At 48.3% G+C, this 16506-nt stretch overlaps 1 protein-coding gene across 2 annotated transcripts; it reads right to left on the bottom strand.

The window, feature by feature from the left end:
* Window positions 1-1249: 1249 nt before the first annotated feature.
* On the bottom strand, window positions 1250-13612 carry Htr3a (5-hydroxytryptamine receptor 3A). Of its 2 annotated transcripts, none has more exons than XM_042682904.1 (9): window positions 13546-13612; window positions 10983-11149; window positions 10846-10890; window positions 8503-8612; window positions 6593-6762; window positions 4118-4278; window positions 3557-3767; window positions 3225-3446; window positions 1250-1566 (listed from the first exon to the last, which is right to left on the bottom strand). In XM_042682904.1, exons 1-9 carry the CDS (start codon window positions 13610-13612, stop codon window positions 1250-1252), a joined length of 1470 nt encoding a protein of 489 aa, XP_042538838.1. The 2 variants fall into 2 exon arrangements, with proteins under 2 accessions (XP_042538838.1, XP_042538839.1); XM_042682905.1 differs by having other exon boundaries at window positions 1250-1548.
* Between the last annotated feature and the right edge of the window lie 2894 nt (window positions 13613-16506).

Below are 16506 nucleotides of genomic sequence, written 5' to 3'. Positions count from 1 at the left end.
TAAACTCTAGTGTCTAGAACAGAAGATTTTTTTAAAAATTGTTATTCCAACTTACTTCCCTCAGAGTCCTGCTTTCTAGCAGAGATGGGTGAATCCAAGACTAGGCTGTTTTCCAAGCACCAAACCAATGGGTGCTGGCCATGGTGCTGAACTTCTTTTCTGCATTGCAGGGCACTTTTACAGGGAGAGAGCTTGCTTCCAGTTTCAGGTAGACATCATGAGCTATTAATGATCATGGTTCTGGCCCCCACACCAATAACCCACCTGCTATTGTTTCTCTCTCCTGATGGCTACCAATTCACTTCTCAGTTTCCTTGACCAACCCATGGAAACTACAGGTAATCCCTTCCTTCTTCCCTCCCTCCCTTTCACCCACTCCCCCCTCCCTCCCTTCCTTCCTTTCCTCCCCCTCTCTATCCTTCCTTCTGTCTTTGTGGGTACCTGTTCTGGGGCTTGAATTCAAGATGTGGGCGCTGTCCCTGAACTTTTTGCCCAGGGCAAAAAACCACAGTTCCACTTTCAGCTTTTTGCTGGTTAATTGATTTTCTAGCCTGGGTTGGCTTCAAACTGAGATCCTCAGATCTCAGCCTCCTGAGTAGCTAAAACTATAGGTATAAGCCACTGGTTCCAAACCTTATTTCAAACTGGAACTTTAAAGTACATCTTCCTCTCTCTATATACCTTCCTCAGAGGTACTGGCAAACAGACAACAAGAGAGTTTAAGGCTTCATTGCACTTTATTACCCCAACCATGCCCCTTCAGCTGATGGAGCATGAATGTCAGGACATGAATGTCAGGATGATTCTCAGAAAGAGAATTTGAGGGGTTAGATTGATCAGGTACCTGGCAAGAGAAGGTTAAGTTTGTTTTTCATCTAAAAACAAAGCTGGTGGAAATGAGCAGAATTCTGAGTATCTTATTCAGGGAAGTGCCAATGGAGAAACTGAGACTTGATGCTTAGTAAATCAATGAGATGAAGTTAGGGGATGCTTGGGGTTTTTTCTGATCTAAGCTAAGCAGGTTTGAAAGTCATCACAGGCAGTTGGCAGAAGACGTAAGGATCTTTGAGCACTACATCGCTGGGGAGAAGGACTCAGATTCTGATTTGGGATGGCTTAGCTGAACTGGCATTGGGAATGGATAAGATTGTATCTGTATCTTGAGAATATTCCTGACGCCTCCCGGGCACCGAAGGACCTACACATAAATCCTTTATCCTAGCCTTACTCCCTGCTGGACCATGCCCGCTCAGGAATAATGCCAGATCGACCAGAGAGTGACCAAGGTGATGCTATAGGCCAGCACTGCCAGCAGGTAGATGCGGAAGAGCAGCTTGTCCAGCACGGACCCCACATGCAGCCAATCTCTGGCCATCTCCCGGATCTCCTCCCGTTTCTCTAGGAAGTGCCGGATGGAGGATAGCTCCTGCAACAGCCCGCGCACAGCCAGCGAGGCTTCCCGTGGAGGTGGAGGGGGGCTGCCTCTCCCTCTCATGCTCTTCTCCAAGTCTTGGGGTCCCTCCAAATGGTTGCAGTGGTTTCCCACAACTGGAAGAAGAACAGAGCGTTGGTAAGGCAGGGGGACTAGTAGGGCGACCTGAACATTGCTCCTCCTGTTTCTAGAACCAAGTTTTATATTCTGACCCATTTCGGACATAAATGACGCAAAGTGAATAAACGATCGTATTTCATACCTACCATCCACCTCAAACTCCATCGAAGACTTCTGCCCACCCCTCCATAATCACACTCCCCACCTTTCCCCAAGTCATCACAATCATGAAATTCATGTTTATCTGTCCCATGGTTTTCCTTAACAGCCTGGTATCCATTATTTCATTTGAGCCTTTCAACAGCCCCATCAGAAAGGCCAAGTAGGAATAATTCCCACCTCCCCCCCCCCCCAACCTCCACTTTCCTGTGATAGTGCTGACGTTCAGAGAGGTTAAGAGATTCCTGCAGCAGAAACATCATGTAATGACAAGATCACTGAAGCCAAATCCTCTGTTCTCCATTACATCCTCTGCCTTAAGCAGATAGCTCTTCTCCAGTCCCCTCTCCAGGAGTTTCTGTCCTTCTGGACCCAGAAAATATAGCATCTTCAAAGATGCTGACTTCCACCAAGTGAAGTAGAACACTAGGATGGTATGTTAGTTCACCAACTCATGAGATAGAAAGATAGCTAGATGGACCAGAACACTGTAAGATATCTGGACATAGCCAAGAAGAACAAAAAAAGTGGAGTGGGAAAGAATAATTCAAGACATGAGCCTAGAGTTTGATGGGCCTGGGTTCAAATCACCATTCCTCCAGTTCTTGGTTCTGGGATCTAGGGCAAGATATTTATGCTTCTGTTTCCTCATTTGAAATAGGAGGCTATAGCTGGGTGCCAGTGACTCATGCCTCTAATCTTAGCTACTCAGGAGGTTGAGATCTGTGGATCATGGTTCAAAGCCAGCCTGGGCAGAAAAGTCCATGAGACTCTTATCTCCAATTAATAAGCAAAAAGACAGAAGTGGCTCAAGTGGTAGAGCACCAGCCTTGAGTGAAAAGTTAAAAGTTAAAGGAGAGTGCCCTTGCCACACACACACACACACACACACACACACACACACACACACACACACACACACACACACACACACACGAGATGAGTCCTATTGGATTATCACAACTATTACGTGTGATAATTCACTCGCCTAGCACAAAGGGCTCAATGAATGAACCAATCAACCAAACACCAACAACACCAATCAAGACATCTTTAACAATTCCTCAGGAAGAAGAGGCATGAACTCTACACTTACTGTGTCTTTGAACGCCTGTCTCTGTCTCAGAGATGTTTGAAAGTCCGAGGGACCTCATCTTTAAGCTGTTTACAATGAGAGAGTTTTAGCGATCCCACCTGCAGTATTTACCCATCTGCAGCATGGAGAAGAGCATCCCCGTGCCCTTACTACAGGTCAATCTCAGAGGCCATGTCCAGCCTAGAGGGCTCAGTCCCTGACAAGGCTCAGCCTGCAGGCTCCTGCCATCACTGATGAGCTGATGAGCATGTGAAAGTGGAGCAAGGATCTGGGATGAGATGTCTGGCCAAGTCTACCTACTCCCAGTATGGACAGGCATGGACACCATACGTAGGGCTGAATGAAATTCCCAGGCCCTGCCCAGGATCCTCGGCATACCGCACCCTCTGCATGGGACTCTTTCTTTCCCTCTCTCACCTGAGCAGTCATCGGTCTTGGGGGTCTGGGAGGCAGCTGGGGGCCTGTGGGAGGTGGGCCACTCTCCCAGGCACATCAGCCAGGTGCCTCTCTCCAGGACCAGACGCCGCAGCCAGGCAGGCACCGGCTGCTGCAGATCTTGCTTATGTACCAGCCGCACAATGAGGATGGTCTCGGCCAAGCTTATCACCAGCAGAGCCATGCACACCACAAAGTAGACACCTGTGCGCCCCCGGGGTGGGAGGGGGAGGGGGAAAAGACACACATACAGGAAATGGGAGGGGGCAAAGCCTTCCGCCAGACTGGGCTTCGTCCCCTAGCAGAGGCCTTACCAATGAGGGGCGTGCCAATGGCGGTGGCCGGCAGGGTGTCGGACACAATGATCAGGAAGACTGAGTAGCCCAGGAGGAGGGTGATTTTGAAGGAGACCCTCTCACCACTGTCAGGGGGCAGGTAGAAGCCCACGATGTCCATGATCATAAGGAAGATACTGGGCAGCAAAAGGCTGACGGCATAGAAGAGGGGCCGCCGGCGGATGACCAACTGTGGCCAGGAGAGAGGAGTTTGAAGAGGCCCAAATTCAGCACACACAGGCTCTAACCCAGGAACTACTACCCCAACCCACATCCCCTCTCTTTGTGGAACTTCCGGTCTAGTTTACCCAGGGAAGGAAATGGGCAGAGCTTACAGCTATACAGAACAAGTAGGTTCCCCCATCTAATTCACTGAATATCCAGAGCCAGTGTGACACCCTGATGTTCGTGGGGGAAGCTATGTGGTCTTTCCCAGCACATGGGCCTCCCTAAATCCCCCATGGATGGTGGGAAGGTCTAGTAACAATGGGTACCACTGTAATATCCCCCCACACCCACACACACACCACCGCTACTCACATAGAACTTCATTTCTGCATAACAGTCACTGCTCTCCATAGTGAACTCTCGAAACTGGGTCAGTACCGCCAACAACTCCCACTCGCCCTGATTCATGAAGATGCTCTTGTCAGACTTCACTTTGTCAGGCAAGCGCCACAGAGAGATGTTGATGTCTTGGACTATGAGAGACCAAAATTAAATAAATATATAAATAAAGCCAGCCTTGGACTTCAGGGCCCTGAGAATGTGGCCCTGTGAAGATGGAGCATGAGGTGAGCCTAACAAGGCAAGGCCCTGAGTTCAAACCTCAGTACACCATAAAAAGAAGAGAAAGAGCTGGTGGCTTACACCTGTCATCCTAGCTACTCAGGAGGCTGAGATCTGAGGATCGTGGTACAAAGCCAGCCTGGGCAGGAAAGTCCGTGAGACTCTCATCTCCAATAAACCACTAGAAAACTGGAAGTGGTGCTGTGGTTCAAGTGGTAGAGCACTGGCCTTGAGATGAAGAGCTCAGAGACAGTGCCCAGGCCCAGAGTTCAAGCCTCATGACTGACCAAAAGGGGAGAGAGAGAGAGAGAGAGAGAGAGAGAAAGAGAGGAGAGTAAATAAAAAAAGACTTTAAAAAAAAACAAAAGACCATAGTTTCCTCTTTCTTTGATGCTATTGAGCAGTTACATTGAAATTTGAAACTACTGGTGGTACTGGTGATACTGGTGATAGAAAAGCAGTATTTTTTATTTATATATTCAGGGCACTATTTAACATGACCTGAAGATCTTCAGCATGTTTATTTGTTATTATAATGATGGTGTGCTTGGTTTTGTATGTAATAAAAACAATTTCTGTTCAGTTTTTGTGAACTTGAATTTGTTTTTGTTCCTGGAAATCATAAACAGAGAAATGTTATCTTTTAAAAAACGAAGATTAAAAGGTGAGAAAAGGTTTAGCTAGTCAGGTGGAGGAGCAGATGAGCAGCAGGAGGGGTCGGGGTGGGGTAGGTAGCCTGGGCCAGGAAACAGCATGAAATAAAGAAAAAAGCAGGAGTGACTGGGTCTCCTGGGCCTCCAGGAAGGCAGTTTGGCTGGCCTGGAGTTTGGGGGCACAGACAAAGCTGAGGCGCTGCCCTGCAGGCGGGGTCAGGTCAAGGATTTGGACTGTGTCCCAGGACTGCTGGGAAGTCACGGAGGGATTAAGTGACACAATTGGATTTGCATTTTAACACAAGTTTGCTGACTGCTGAACTAGAGGGAGACTGAACTAGAGGGAGACAAGAATGAATGGAGACCAGATTGAGGCCAATGCAAACTCCTGGGCAGGAAGTGGAGGAGGCTTGGCTGGAGAATGGGTGGGGGGGATGATGAAGAGAAGTGGGTGGGTCTGAGGGACGTTGAGTGCAGATGGTTGTGGCATTTTGGCAAAGAATTGTCCCTCCCTTCGCATCTTGTGGTTGATTCACACTATGTCACTAAATTCTCACAACTGAGGGAAGCAGTAAGGGCAGCAATGTTGGCCTTGTTTGGAGGAAGAAGAAACAGAGGCCCTGTGACATTAAGAAAATAAGTACCAGAGTCAGGCATAGTGACACATGCCTGGATTCACAGAACTCAGGAGGCTAAGGCAGGAGGATCAGGAGTTTGAGGTCAGATTGGGCCACATACAGAGACACTGTTGAATATTAACCTATTAATATTAACTCATTGATTGAGATGGTATATGTCATGTCAAAGAACCGCTAAAATGTGCTTGTGTCTTACTTTTTCCTGAAACAAATGCAATCTATAACTTAGCACTAAATTTTAGGGGAAATAATTAGTATTTGGTACTGAACTTTGGATGGCAAAATCACTAGGATTTTATCCGGAACTATTTGGAAGATTATATTGCCGCCTTTTTAATAATCTAAAGTCTTTCTTACTGTGATATAAATATGGTGATTAAACTATGTTTGATTATAAAAACTAAGATCATGAAATTTAAGAAAGAAAGGAAGGTAAATGAAAGAAAGAGAGAAAGAAAGAGAAAGGAAGGAAGGCAGAAAGCAAGGAAGAGAAAGGGAGGCAGAAAGAAAGGGACAGAAAGGAAGAAAGAAAGGAAAACTCTAAGAAAGAAAGAAAAGAAAGCAAGAAAGAAAGAAAGAAAGGAAGGAAGGAAGAAAGGAAGGAAGGAAGGAAGGAAGGAAGGAAGGAAGAAAAGAAAAGAAACGAAAAAGAAAGTAAGGAAAAATAAGGAAAGGAAGGAAGAAGAAAAAAAGGAAAGACTAACAAAAAGGAAGAGAGAAAAGGGAAAGCAGAAAGAAAGAAAGGAAGGAAGGAAGACGAAGGAAAGAAAGGGAGGAAGGAAAGAAGGAAGGAAGAAAGGAAGGGAAAAGGAGAAGAGAAGGGAGGGAGGGAGGAAAAGAATGTAACTAGTGAGTTGAATAAGCTACTTAGAGAAAGGTTTGGGTGTCTCTGGAACCCCCAACTCTGCCCCACCCCTCCAAATCCGAATACTCACTGGTGTGCAGCCAGCTGGTGAAGGTCAGGGAGCAGTTCTGTACGTCGAAGGGGAAGTTGTAGATGTTGAGGCTACAGGCGGTCACCACCTGGAAGGGCTTGTAGTTCTGCACCTCCCCCTTGTGCTGGACATACACGTACGGAATATTTGGAGACTTCCCCATGTCCACGCTGGCCAGGGAAGAGGGGACAGTAATTTGGAGACCCAGCCCTGAGAGTCTGATGATCTCTGAGAGCCCAGCAGGGAAAGGAATTAAGGGAAGGTACAAGTAGCAGGACAGTTTAGTCTGGTCTGTTTCCCTAGGCTTCCTGGCCCACCGTTGTCAATAAATGATGCTGCTCCCTCACTCAACCTAGCCACAAAAAGGAGTGAAAGAATCCATGGGCCTCCATGCTACCAGCTATAGAAAGCTTGCCTAGCTGACCCCATGTTACCGGCTACCCCTGGACAGGGTGGGACTCTGCTCCCAGAGCCATTGGAACTGTGGGAACAGCCAGTCTTGGTAGGAGAACAGAACCTTGTGTTTCATCTGGTCTCTGATTTCTCTTTGCTTCCCATTCCTAGAAGTCTCGAAAATGAAACCATTACTTTAAGAGGGAACTGGAGAAATTATGGATAAGAACTGGGGAATGTAGAGGTGGAGGCATGGCTGCTTGGGTTTAGAGTGCCAGCCAATGAGCAACAGCCAGCTTCAGACACTGAGTTAGAGTCCTGATCATGGACCAAAAAGAAAAAGGAAAAAGAAGGAAGGAAGGAAGGAGAGAAAGACAGAAAGAAAGAAAGGAACCCAACATTTGAGGGTTGGAGGTATGGCTTAGTTGGTACAGCAGCACCAGTCAATGAGTGAAAGTGTCAGGCACCAAGTTTGAATGTTAGTCTTGGACCAAGAAAAGAAAAAAGGAGGGAAGGGGAGGGAAAGGAAAGGAAGGGAAGAGAAAGGAAGGAAGGGGAAAGGAGGGAAAAGGAGGGGAGGGGAGGAAGGAAGAAAAATAAATTGGAGAATCTCCTGGTCTTCTTACTGGTCCTGGACCCCTAGGTTCTACCAGCAATCATAGTGGCATGAAGTTCGACATGCCAGAAATGAGAAGTTCAAATTAAAGCTGAGAGATGAGAAGTCCAGATTCAAGCTCCATCACCATTGGAAGTGCACTTCCAGCCAGAAATGGATTTCCAAGACCCTGCGCTCTACAGGGCACTGAAGAGTCTGGCCAGTGTCAACTGCCTCTCTTGGGAGTGGGCCCGTGCAGTGTGTGCTCGGTGGAGTCCCTTGTCACTTTTTCCCTTCTCTCTTTCTCCCCACCCCCATTTGCCTTGTCTTGGAACAGAGAAGTCCAATTGGTGGACCCTGAGTGAGCCTACAGGATGAGGAGGCCTGCTGGCCGAGGCCCATGTCTGGTGGCTGAGAAGAAAGGCTTAACACCCTACTTACTGGTGGAGGTGCAATCTGGGGCCTGGTAGGCACGTGTGTGGCTTGGGAGATTTGAACGAGTTCCTTGGCTCAGAATCTCCCCTGTGGTCAGGGACAGTGGCTGCCATCCATGTGTTCCATCCCTTTCAAAGACATAAGTGTCCCCTTTAAAAATGCAGCTGTCCGCATTAGGCTATTAGAACGCAGTGTGAACTCATTCACTGGCTTCTTTCCCCATGGCAGGGGTCCTTGGACTAATCAGTATAGAGTTTCAACATTAGGCACAGAACAAAAGGAGTTGGTTTGTTGTGTTTTTAAAAAAAAAAAATAAAAAGGGAAGGGAAGGAAATAAGACAACGAACTTGAGTTCAAGTGCACTTGGACCTACCGTCTGCAAGTTTGGATGGGACGTGTCAAATGCTGAAGTAGGAGGTCTTGTCTCCCAGCACCTAACTTACTTTACCCCCTCCCCACTCTCCCAGCCTCTGGTAACAGTACTCACAACTCATTGATGAGGATGTCTGGGACCCAGATGCTGTCTGTAGGGATGGACAACTTGGTGATGTTGTCAAAGTCCTCGGGATTCCACTGGAGAAACTCATCAGTCCAGAACTAGGGAGAAGCAGACACAATCATGGGCCGCTCCTCCATCTCATCGCTGCAAGTTTCCACCCCTCACGCCCAGGAAGGCAGGCATCCTCTCAGAAAAATCTGGCTGTCGATGGGGCTCACATCATCCCACAGTCACTGAGAGTACCCACCCCCACCCCACACTCACACTCCCTGCACGCAAATACAGCCTTTCTCCAAGACTCAATCATTGCCAGTGTTCCAACACCCCTGACCACCATATGGCAGATTTGGGATAGATAACTTCCTCTGAGTCTTGATTGCATACATATAAATGGGGATCCCTTAACACCCAGCTCACAGGATAGAGATGATTATTACTAAATTTTTTTTATTTGTGTCAAGTCATGGGGCTTGAACTCTGGGCCTGGGCGCCGTCCCTGCGCTCTTTCGCTCCAGGCGAGTGCTCTACCGCTTGAGTCACAGCACCACGTCCAGTTTTCTGGTGGTTTACTGAAGATGAGTCTCAGGGACTTTCCTGCCTGGGGTTAGCTTCAAACCATGATCCTCATATCTCAGCCTCTTGAGTAGCTAGGGTTACAGGTGTGAGCTACCGGTGTCTGGCGGTTATCACTTTTTTGTTGGTGGTGGTGGAGGTGGTCATGGGGCTTGAACTCTGGGCCTGGGTGCTGCCCTGTGCTCTTCAGCTCAAGGCGAGTGCTCTATCATTTGAGGCACAGCGCCACTTCCGGTTTTCTAGTGGTTTGTTGGAGATAAGAGTCTCTCGGACTTTTCTGCCCGGGCTGGCTTTGAACCGTGATCCTCAGATCTCAGCCTCCTGAGTAGCTAGGATTACAAGCGTGAGTCACCGGCGCCTGGCATATTGCTAACTTTTGACCAATGTGTTTTCTTCTCTCCTACCCAAAATGGCAGGCCTGAAGTATAAATTGGACCCTATGGCTCCCTTGTGGAAAATTCTTCAATGGTATTTCATTGCCTTTAGGGTAAAGTTAAATCTCATGGCCAAGAAAGTTCCCCACTTAGCTCTCTAACCTTCCACCTTAATCACCTGCACCGGGGACAGATCCCAGGGCCTTGTCTATGCTAGCACATCAGGCCAGGTATAATTTGCTCAGTCTTCCAGACCTAGCCAAGGAAACCTTCTGTAACCCTGGCTGTCTCCTCTGTGCTCCTCTGCTCACCCATCCTGGGTGAAATGTCATCTTGCATTTCCAAGATGTCCATGAGACTGCTCCTCTCCCTAGTTTATGAGCTCATTGAGGGCAGGGCCTGAGTCTAGTTTGTGTCTATAATTTCAGTCCCTTAGCACAGTTACTGGCACACGATAGACTGACCTTCCTTCACTGCTGACTGAAATCAGTTGGGCAGACAAGTGACCAGGAGACTCTGGAGCATTCTAGAGAAGGGAACTCTAGGCCTGCTCTTGTTTGGTGACATGGGGCGTGCTCTGGACTGGAGGTTCCATCTTTGATGCAGAAATGGGGCTGTATCTCAAGGATCATGATTCTAGCTGCTTCCTTGACCCCACCCCCTGTCCTATAAGCTGGTAATGCCTATGACAGAGGAAAGAGTTTCAGAGACCCACACATGCCAGCTATGTCTGCACAGCTTTGGGGGGTTGGTCCCAGGAGTTGTCCTCACCTCGCTCCCCTCTTCAGCTACTTTCATGCTCCCTCTACTCCGACTTCTCCCCCATAACCCTAATGGCTGCCACAGCTAAAACTGCTGGTAGGCAGCAAACTCCTGTTTACCTCCCTCTCCTGCCAACTCAGGACCAGAGTTTGGACAAGGCTGCCTGACCCATGCACATCAGAAGCTGGACAAATGGAGACAAAGCCAAGCTGTGAGGGATAAGGGGAGGGACCTGTCCTATTTCAATCACTCCATTGAGTGGCTGCCCAAATTGGCTTCCTAGAGGAAAGAACTTTCTAGCAGTTAGAGCTGTTGGCTTGACAGTGAAGTTGCTACCTTGGGTGAGTTCCCAGTTAGGAGACAATCCTTCTAGCAATGTTGGGTATCACTTGTCTGGGATGCTACGAAGAACACATCAGAGGGAGATTGAGGGGTTTTTTTTCCCCTTCTTTACCAGTGAGAAGATTCCAGACTTTTGCCTGGGGTCTCACCCCGAGTCTCTCCTTCCCACCTTCCCTCACCAATACCCTGGAGATCCCTAATGTGTTCAGATGGAGAAGTTTCTCCCTGAGAGAAGTCCCCATACCAGGAAGTGGGGTAGGAGAGGGGCCGGCCAGCTCACCTGACGGTACCAGATGTAAGTGGTCAGGACCTGATTCTTCTCATCCTGCGAAAGGAAAGGAAGCTCAGACAGGTGGACCTGCATGTGCCCCACCCCCATCCCTTCTAGGAACTGCTTCACTCTGGGGGCCAGCTCACCACACTGAGGATCGCATAGATGATGACGTCAATGGAGATGGTGGTGGGCTTCCTCCAGTCCCTCACAGGCCGCACCCCCTTCTTGTAGTGGGCCAGGAGGTGATCGGACAGCCTCAGCAAAGCAGGCAGGGTGTCGTTGCGGGCCTGGGGAGCCCCCTTCCGTCTGGCTGGAAAGCAGAAGAGCTCGATGTGAAAACCTTCCCTGGTTCTGTTGCTCTAGATTTGTTTTGCTTTTAAATGTTTATGTCTTGTCTTGAAGTAGTGGTACAAAGGAGTTGCCATTCACCAGAGCAGTTTATGAATACAACGCCTCTTGATCAATGTCACCCCCTTTCAACAACCTCATCCAGCCCTCCCACCCCACTCCTTCCCTTACTTACCTTAACGTTAGGTTATGTATGGAATTCCACTCCCCTACCTCCACCAATTAACAAAGCAGTTGATGTGCAATGCATCTTGTTCTGTGTCACCATCTTTCAAGCGATGGAAAAGAGTGCATTCCTACCTTACATAATTTCCCCCCACCACAGACTAAAATTCCCAACATGACAATAGTTTATAGAGATTCCTGCTGAACTCCTGAAGGATAGTCTCCTGAGAGTCCTGTGTACTCATTTACCAGAGAGGCCCCAGAAAGTTGGAAGGGAGGTAAGCCTCCTGGGCCTGGGCAGTTAGAGGACAGTGGGTGAGTGAGGCTGTATGTGATTGACAGGGAAGAGGACTCTGGGGGAGAATGGCTGCAAGTGTACAGGTCCACCGGTCTGTGCCAGGTTTTCCTTAGCCAAGGTCAGATCACAACACGGACACAGCTCATTGTCTCTTCCTTCACCCCAGCCTGAAACTGGGGAAGAAAGAAGGAAGATAGAAATCCCATACAAAGGAACATGTATTCCTTCTCTCTCCCACCAAAGCCACACATGGCCCAGGGGGCATTGACCAGGTTCTTTCTCTAGAGTGGCAAGGTGGGAAAACTGGACAGGTCTTGGCGGGAAGTTGAGACAACTTCCTGGCTCTGAGGCCAGGATGTTCCAGGGACAAATGCCTAGACCCTGGGCCTAGACCATGGAGATTTCACAGGCACCCCGGTTTCCCTCTGGGGAATCTTGAGAACACCTCTAGAAGGGGGTAATAAACATGCAGGTGGACATGTGAGGGTAGGAAGGAACACAGCCAGAGGCCAGAGACAGCTGCAAAGAGGAGGTGGGCCAGCAGGTCTTGGCTTCCAACTCCACAACATCCCTCCACTCAGCCTGCCCTCACTGGTCCACTTGGCAATGGTCAGTCCTGCAGGTCTCCCTCCTGTGTCTCGCTTGCCCACCCCTGCTATGTTTCCTCACTCCCTCAGAAGCAGACACCAGCTGGGAGAGAGGGAAGCCAAGAGACAGTCCTGTGAGTCTCCTTCAACATAACGTCTCTTACCATCATCTTCATTCCTATCTCAGAACAGCCTGCCGGCACAGCTAACATGACGGCTCATTTTATACACAAAAGACCCCTCTCCCCAAGACACAAGAGAGTGAGCACTAGGCCTTGTGAATGGGGGAACTGGGAGTCAAGCCAGATCCTATGTCCCTGCACAGGTCCAACTGACTGAGACTGACTCACTTGAAGAGTGAAGCTGATTCACCCCAGTTAGTTTCAGAGCAAAGCAAAGCCAGGGCTGGGAAGACAGAGAAAAACCCAGACACCATACACACATACAGGTATACATGTGCATGCGCACGCACGCACACACGCGCGCGCACACACACACACACACACACACACACACACACACAGCCCCAGATCACTCATCATTTGCAGCTTTGCCTTTCCTTCAACCATCACACTTCCCTGATGACTGCTTTGTGGTGGAGGAGTGGAATAAAATCATACCCCTCACCCCCATAGCCCTTCACATCTGTCCTCCCCTGGCTGGCTTCCTCCTCACTATGGCTCAGTGGTGCTCCATCCAACCCGGCTCAGCCGGACAGGAAGCCTTCACATGAGAGAATCAACACGGTTGGCAGCCCAAGAGAAGAGCTCCCTTTGTGACTTTTAATGCCTTGCTTTCAAGAGAGTTGGGAGAAGGGACAGAAGGGAGAACAGAGAAGTTTGGCTATCACTGGGGCTTAGCCCTGGAAAGAACCTGGAAGAAAGAAAGGTACCGAGGACCAACAACGAGGGAAGGGTCCTCTATTCATTCCAGTTCCTTGTCTGCGGCTGACAAGCTGTGTGATCTTGAGTGAATCACTCCTCTGCTCTGGGCTACAGTTATATCAGGAAAAGCTACATCAAAGAGCTCAAAGGTTCTTTGCAGCTGCCGTTTGATGAGTTTGGGGGCAGAGCCAGGAGGAGGGGAGTCCCTCTCCTAGCAACTAAGTATTTCACCAGCAACCTCTGGGCTCCCTCCTCAGTGAGCCTCTTATCCCAGGCTCTGGCTTGGCCACAACTGGTCAAAATGCTCACAACTTGGCCTTCCTGAAGCCACATAGTTCCCACTTCTCCTTCCCTCTCCCCTCTGAAGATTGAGCCTCTCTCCCCCTCACCCCGGCTTTCATGTTTCCCGATGATCCCCCCTTACCTTCTCCCTGTGCCAGCAGCGTGGGAAGGAGCAAAACCAACAGCGCCTGTTGGATCCAGGACATCATGGCCAATGCCCCACACGTGGGAGAGAGCCTGAGAGCAGAGGCCGAGGCAGAGGGCAGAGTCCCACCAAGATACAGTTTGCTCACCCTCTTGTCAACCTCCAGTCCCAGCCAGCCTGCCTCTCCAGCTTCTGCCTCACCTTCTGAGGCTGTAGCCTGGCACACACACATACATCCCCCCCCCCACACACACACCAGAGTTGGGGAGCTGCCAAGTTTTCCTGCAAGCAGCCCTTCAGCTGGATCAGGTTTCAGGGAGGGAGGGCAGAGGGGGAGAGGGAGCCCTCTGGCTGCTGTCATGTGGTAGGAGCTTACTCAGTCCACCCATTGAGCCAGGTGGCTTGGCCCTATTTCCCTAAATCACTTGGAGATGGGGATCTGGGAGCCGGTAACTGCTGGGAGGTACACCAGGCTCCCACTGGCATTCACGTCCTGTCCTAGTGCTGTTTCAGTGTCTCTGAGCTGGCTTGGTAGGATGCTTAGGAGTGGGAAGTCATTCTTTGGCTTCCCCAAGTGAGAGAATACCCCTAGCCACATAGATGATTGGCATCTCTCTAGACAGAGGGAAGGTACCTGGCCTACACCTTTGTCTTCATGCGAATATTCATATGTAAGTAGTGAAACATAAAAATATATTCTAGCCAGGGGCCTGTGGCTTACCACTATAAATCTAGCTACTCAGGAGGCTAAGATCTGAGGATTGGTGTTCAGAGCCAGTCTGGGAAGGAAAGTCCATGAGACTCACATCTCCAATTAACCAGCAAAAACAAAACAAAAAAACCAAGAAGAACAAAATAAAATAGAAGTGGAGCTGTGGCTCAAGTGGTAGAGTACTGTCTTCGAGTGCAAAAGCTAAAGGACAGTGCCCAGGCCCTGAATTCATTGCAATGTATTTATATAATGTATTTATATGCATGATTGCTAGGTAAATAGTGGAAGTGAAAATATAACAGCCATACCTGTTCATTATAGAAATTTACAAAAAAACAAACAACTAAAATCATCCATATCCATGGGCTTACAGCCAAGAGACAATCGTTATCAATATTTTTGGTGTATATATCGTGTATAATTTCATTCCCAAATATGTGCACAACTAAGTAAACATATTACATATAATTTTGTATTACATATAATTTTGTATTCCTCACCCTTTTCTGCATTATAGCATTTCATAAGCATTTTTAATACCATCCTTTAAATGTGACCATCTGGAAGTGAAATTGCCAAGTATCTATCCCTCAGATACTTTACTGTGTTCCCAAAAAGTTGTCTAAAGAAAAAACTGCTGTGGATTTCTAGTTGAAGGAGGCCTACACTAATATGCTATGTGGCTAAATGTGAACTTTTCTACCTCAACTATGTGGAATGTAAGCTAGATATGTATCAATCATGGAGAGCTTTTCAGCAATAAAACACACTCATTCTTTTCAAGGTCCTTTTCCAGTTCAATTTAAGTAGAGTATAGAGTATAGAAAGGAAGAATTTTCTGAATTGTAACTTCAGGGCCCTGTGATTACGTTAAAAGCAAACCAACAACTTTGGCCGGGAGCGAGGCCTCTCCTTACTGGTGTGCATTACGATGTCTGAGTATAGCATGGTACCTTGATGGTGTCCTTTATAAGATCACCAGGCAGAGCTTGGCTCTACAAGGCTGGGTCCAGCTGGAGGCTGGGCAACCCTTCTCTTAGGTCATGTACGTTGTCATTTCACAGTTCGTAAAACACAAGGAAAATCAGCCCCAAGGATTCCTTTTGGATGACCAAGGTGTAGGGTTGGTCAGACAACTCTTCTCCCATTCCCTAGCCACTCTTTCCAAATGCTCCACTTTGTACTCTTTGGGTTCCTTGTGCCTCTGCGTCTGTGAGCCCTCCTCTCTTGCTACAAGTTAAGCCAGTTGGAGAAAGAAAATCAGGAAGAAGCTTGGAGAACTGACCTAGAAGTGAAAGGAGCTTCATCCCATTCATTTTGATGAATGTGACCAACGCGGTTGATGGTAACTGATTGACCTGCTAGAAAGTCACTCATTTTGAGATTCTGGGCAAGTTGAACCTAAGAGTGCTTCACTGGCTTGAAGTCTTCACAACAAGGATTCGGGTTTCTTTTACCCAATCCACCTTTGGAGGCTAACTGGAAATCTCAGCTTCTGGATACTCAACAGTGTCTGGGGAATGGGAGAAGAGTGGTCTGTTATTCAATGATACAGACTGTAATGGTAATCCCAAATGGGTCCGTCATTGCTAAAGGAGTATGGCCTTGGTGTATGGCCATAGACATCCTCATCAGGGAGTGGTATAATGCGGTATGTAGATTTCACAATGTACATGAACAAGAGGAAAAACTCCTCCATCCTTCTGCAGCCGCTTTCTAAGTGGCACGGCCATAATGGAAGTGCACCAGAACACAAGACCTTTTTGCTGGGCTTTTGCTGGGCTTGAGGATGTACTTGCTCCACCAGGAGAGGAAAGGGGCAAGGACAAACAGAAGATAAAACTATAGGAGAGAAGCTAACAGATCCAGAGAAAACAAAGGAGGAGTTAAAAAAGAGAGAGAGCAAGAAGAAAAGGAAGAGACAGAAAAAGAAGATAGGTGGAGACTGAGGATGAAAAGAAAGACAGAAGGACAAAGCAAAAGAGGAAAGAGAGAGGAAAAAGAGATGACAGGAGGAAAAGGAGAGCAAAGTATCTGGAGGTGGTTGACCTATGAACCCAGGGGTCAGAGTGTGGATAGCCCCTCCCTACTACATCATGCTGCAGATTGGACTGTCCACACCGGAGTAGGACTGCCTGCCATGCGCATGTGTTAGGACCCATTAAGAAGAGACAGTGACAATGACTAGAGACCTTGTCCCATGGGCCCCCAAGTCTTCATTACTGCATTAACTCCTGAAATCCTCT

This window comes from Dipodomys spectabilis, unplaced genomic scaffold (assembly GCF_019054845.1).
Source record: "Dipodomys spectabilis isolate Male_0828 unplaced genomic scaffold, ASM1905484v1 ptg000076l, whole genome shotgun sequence".
NCBI classification, from domain to species: Eukaryota; Metazoa; Chordata; class Mammalia; order Rodentia; family Heteromyidae; genus Dipodomys; species Dipodomys spectabilis.
Note: the sequence above shows the minus strand (reverse complement) of the source record. Positions and strands in the feature narration are given on the sequence as shown.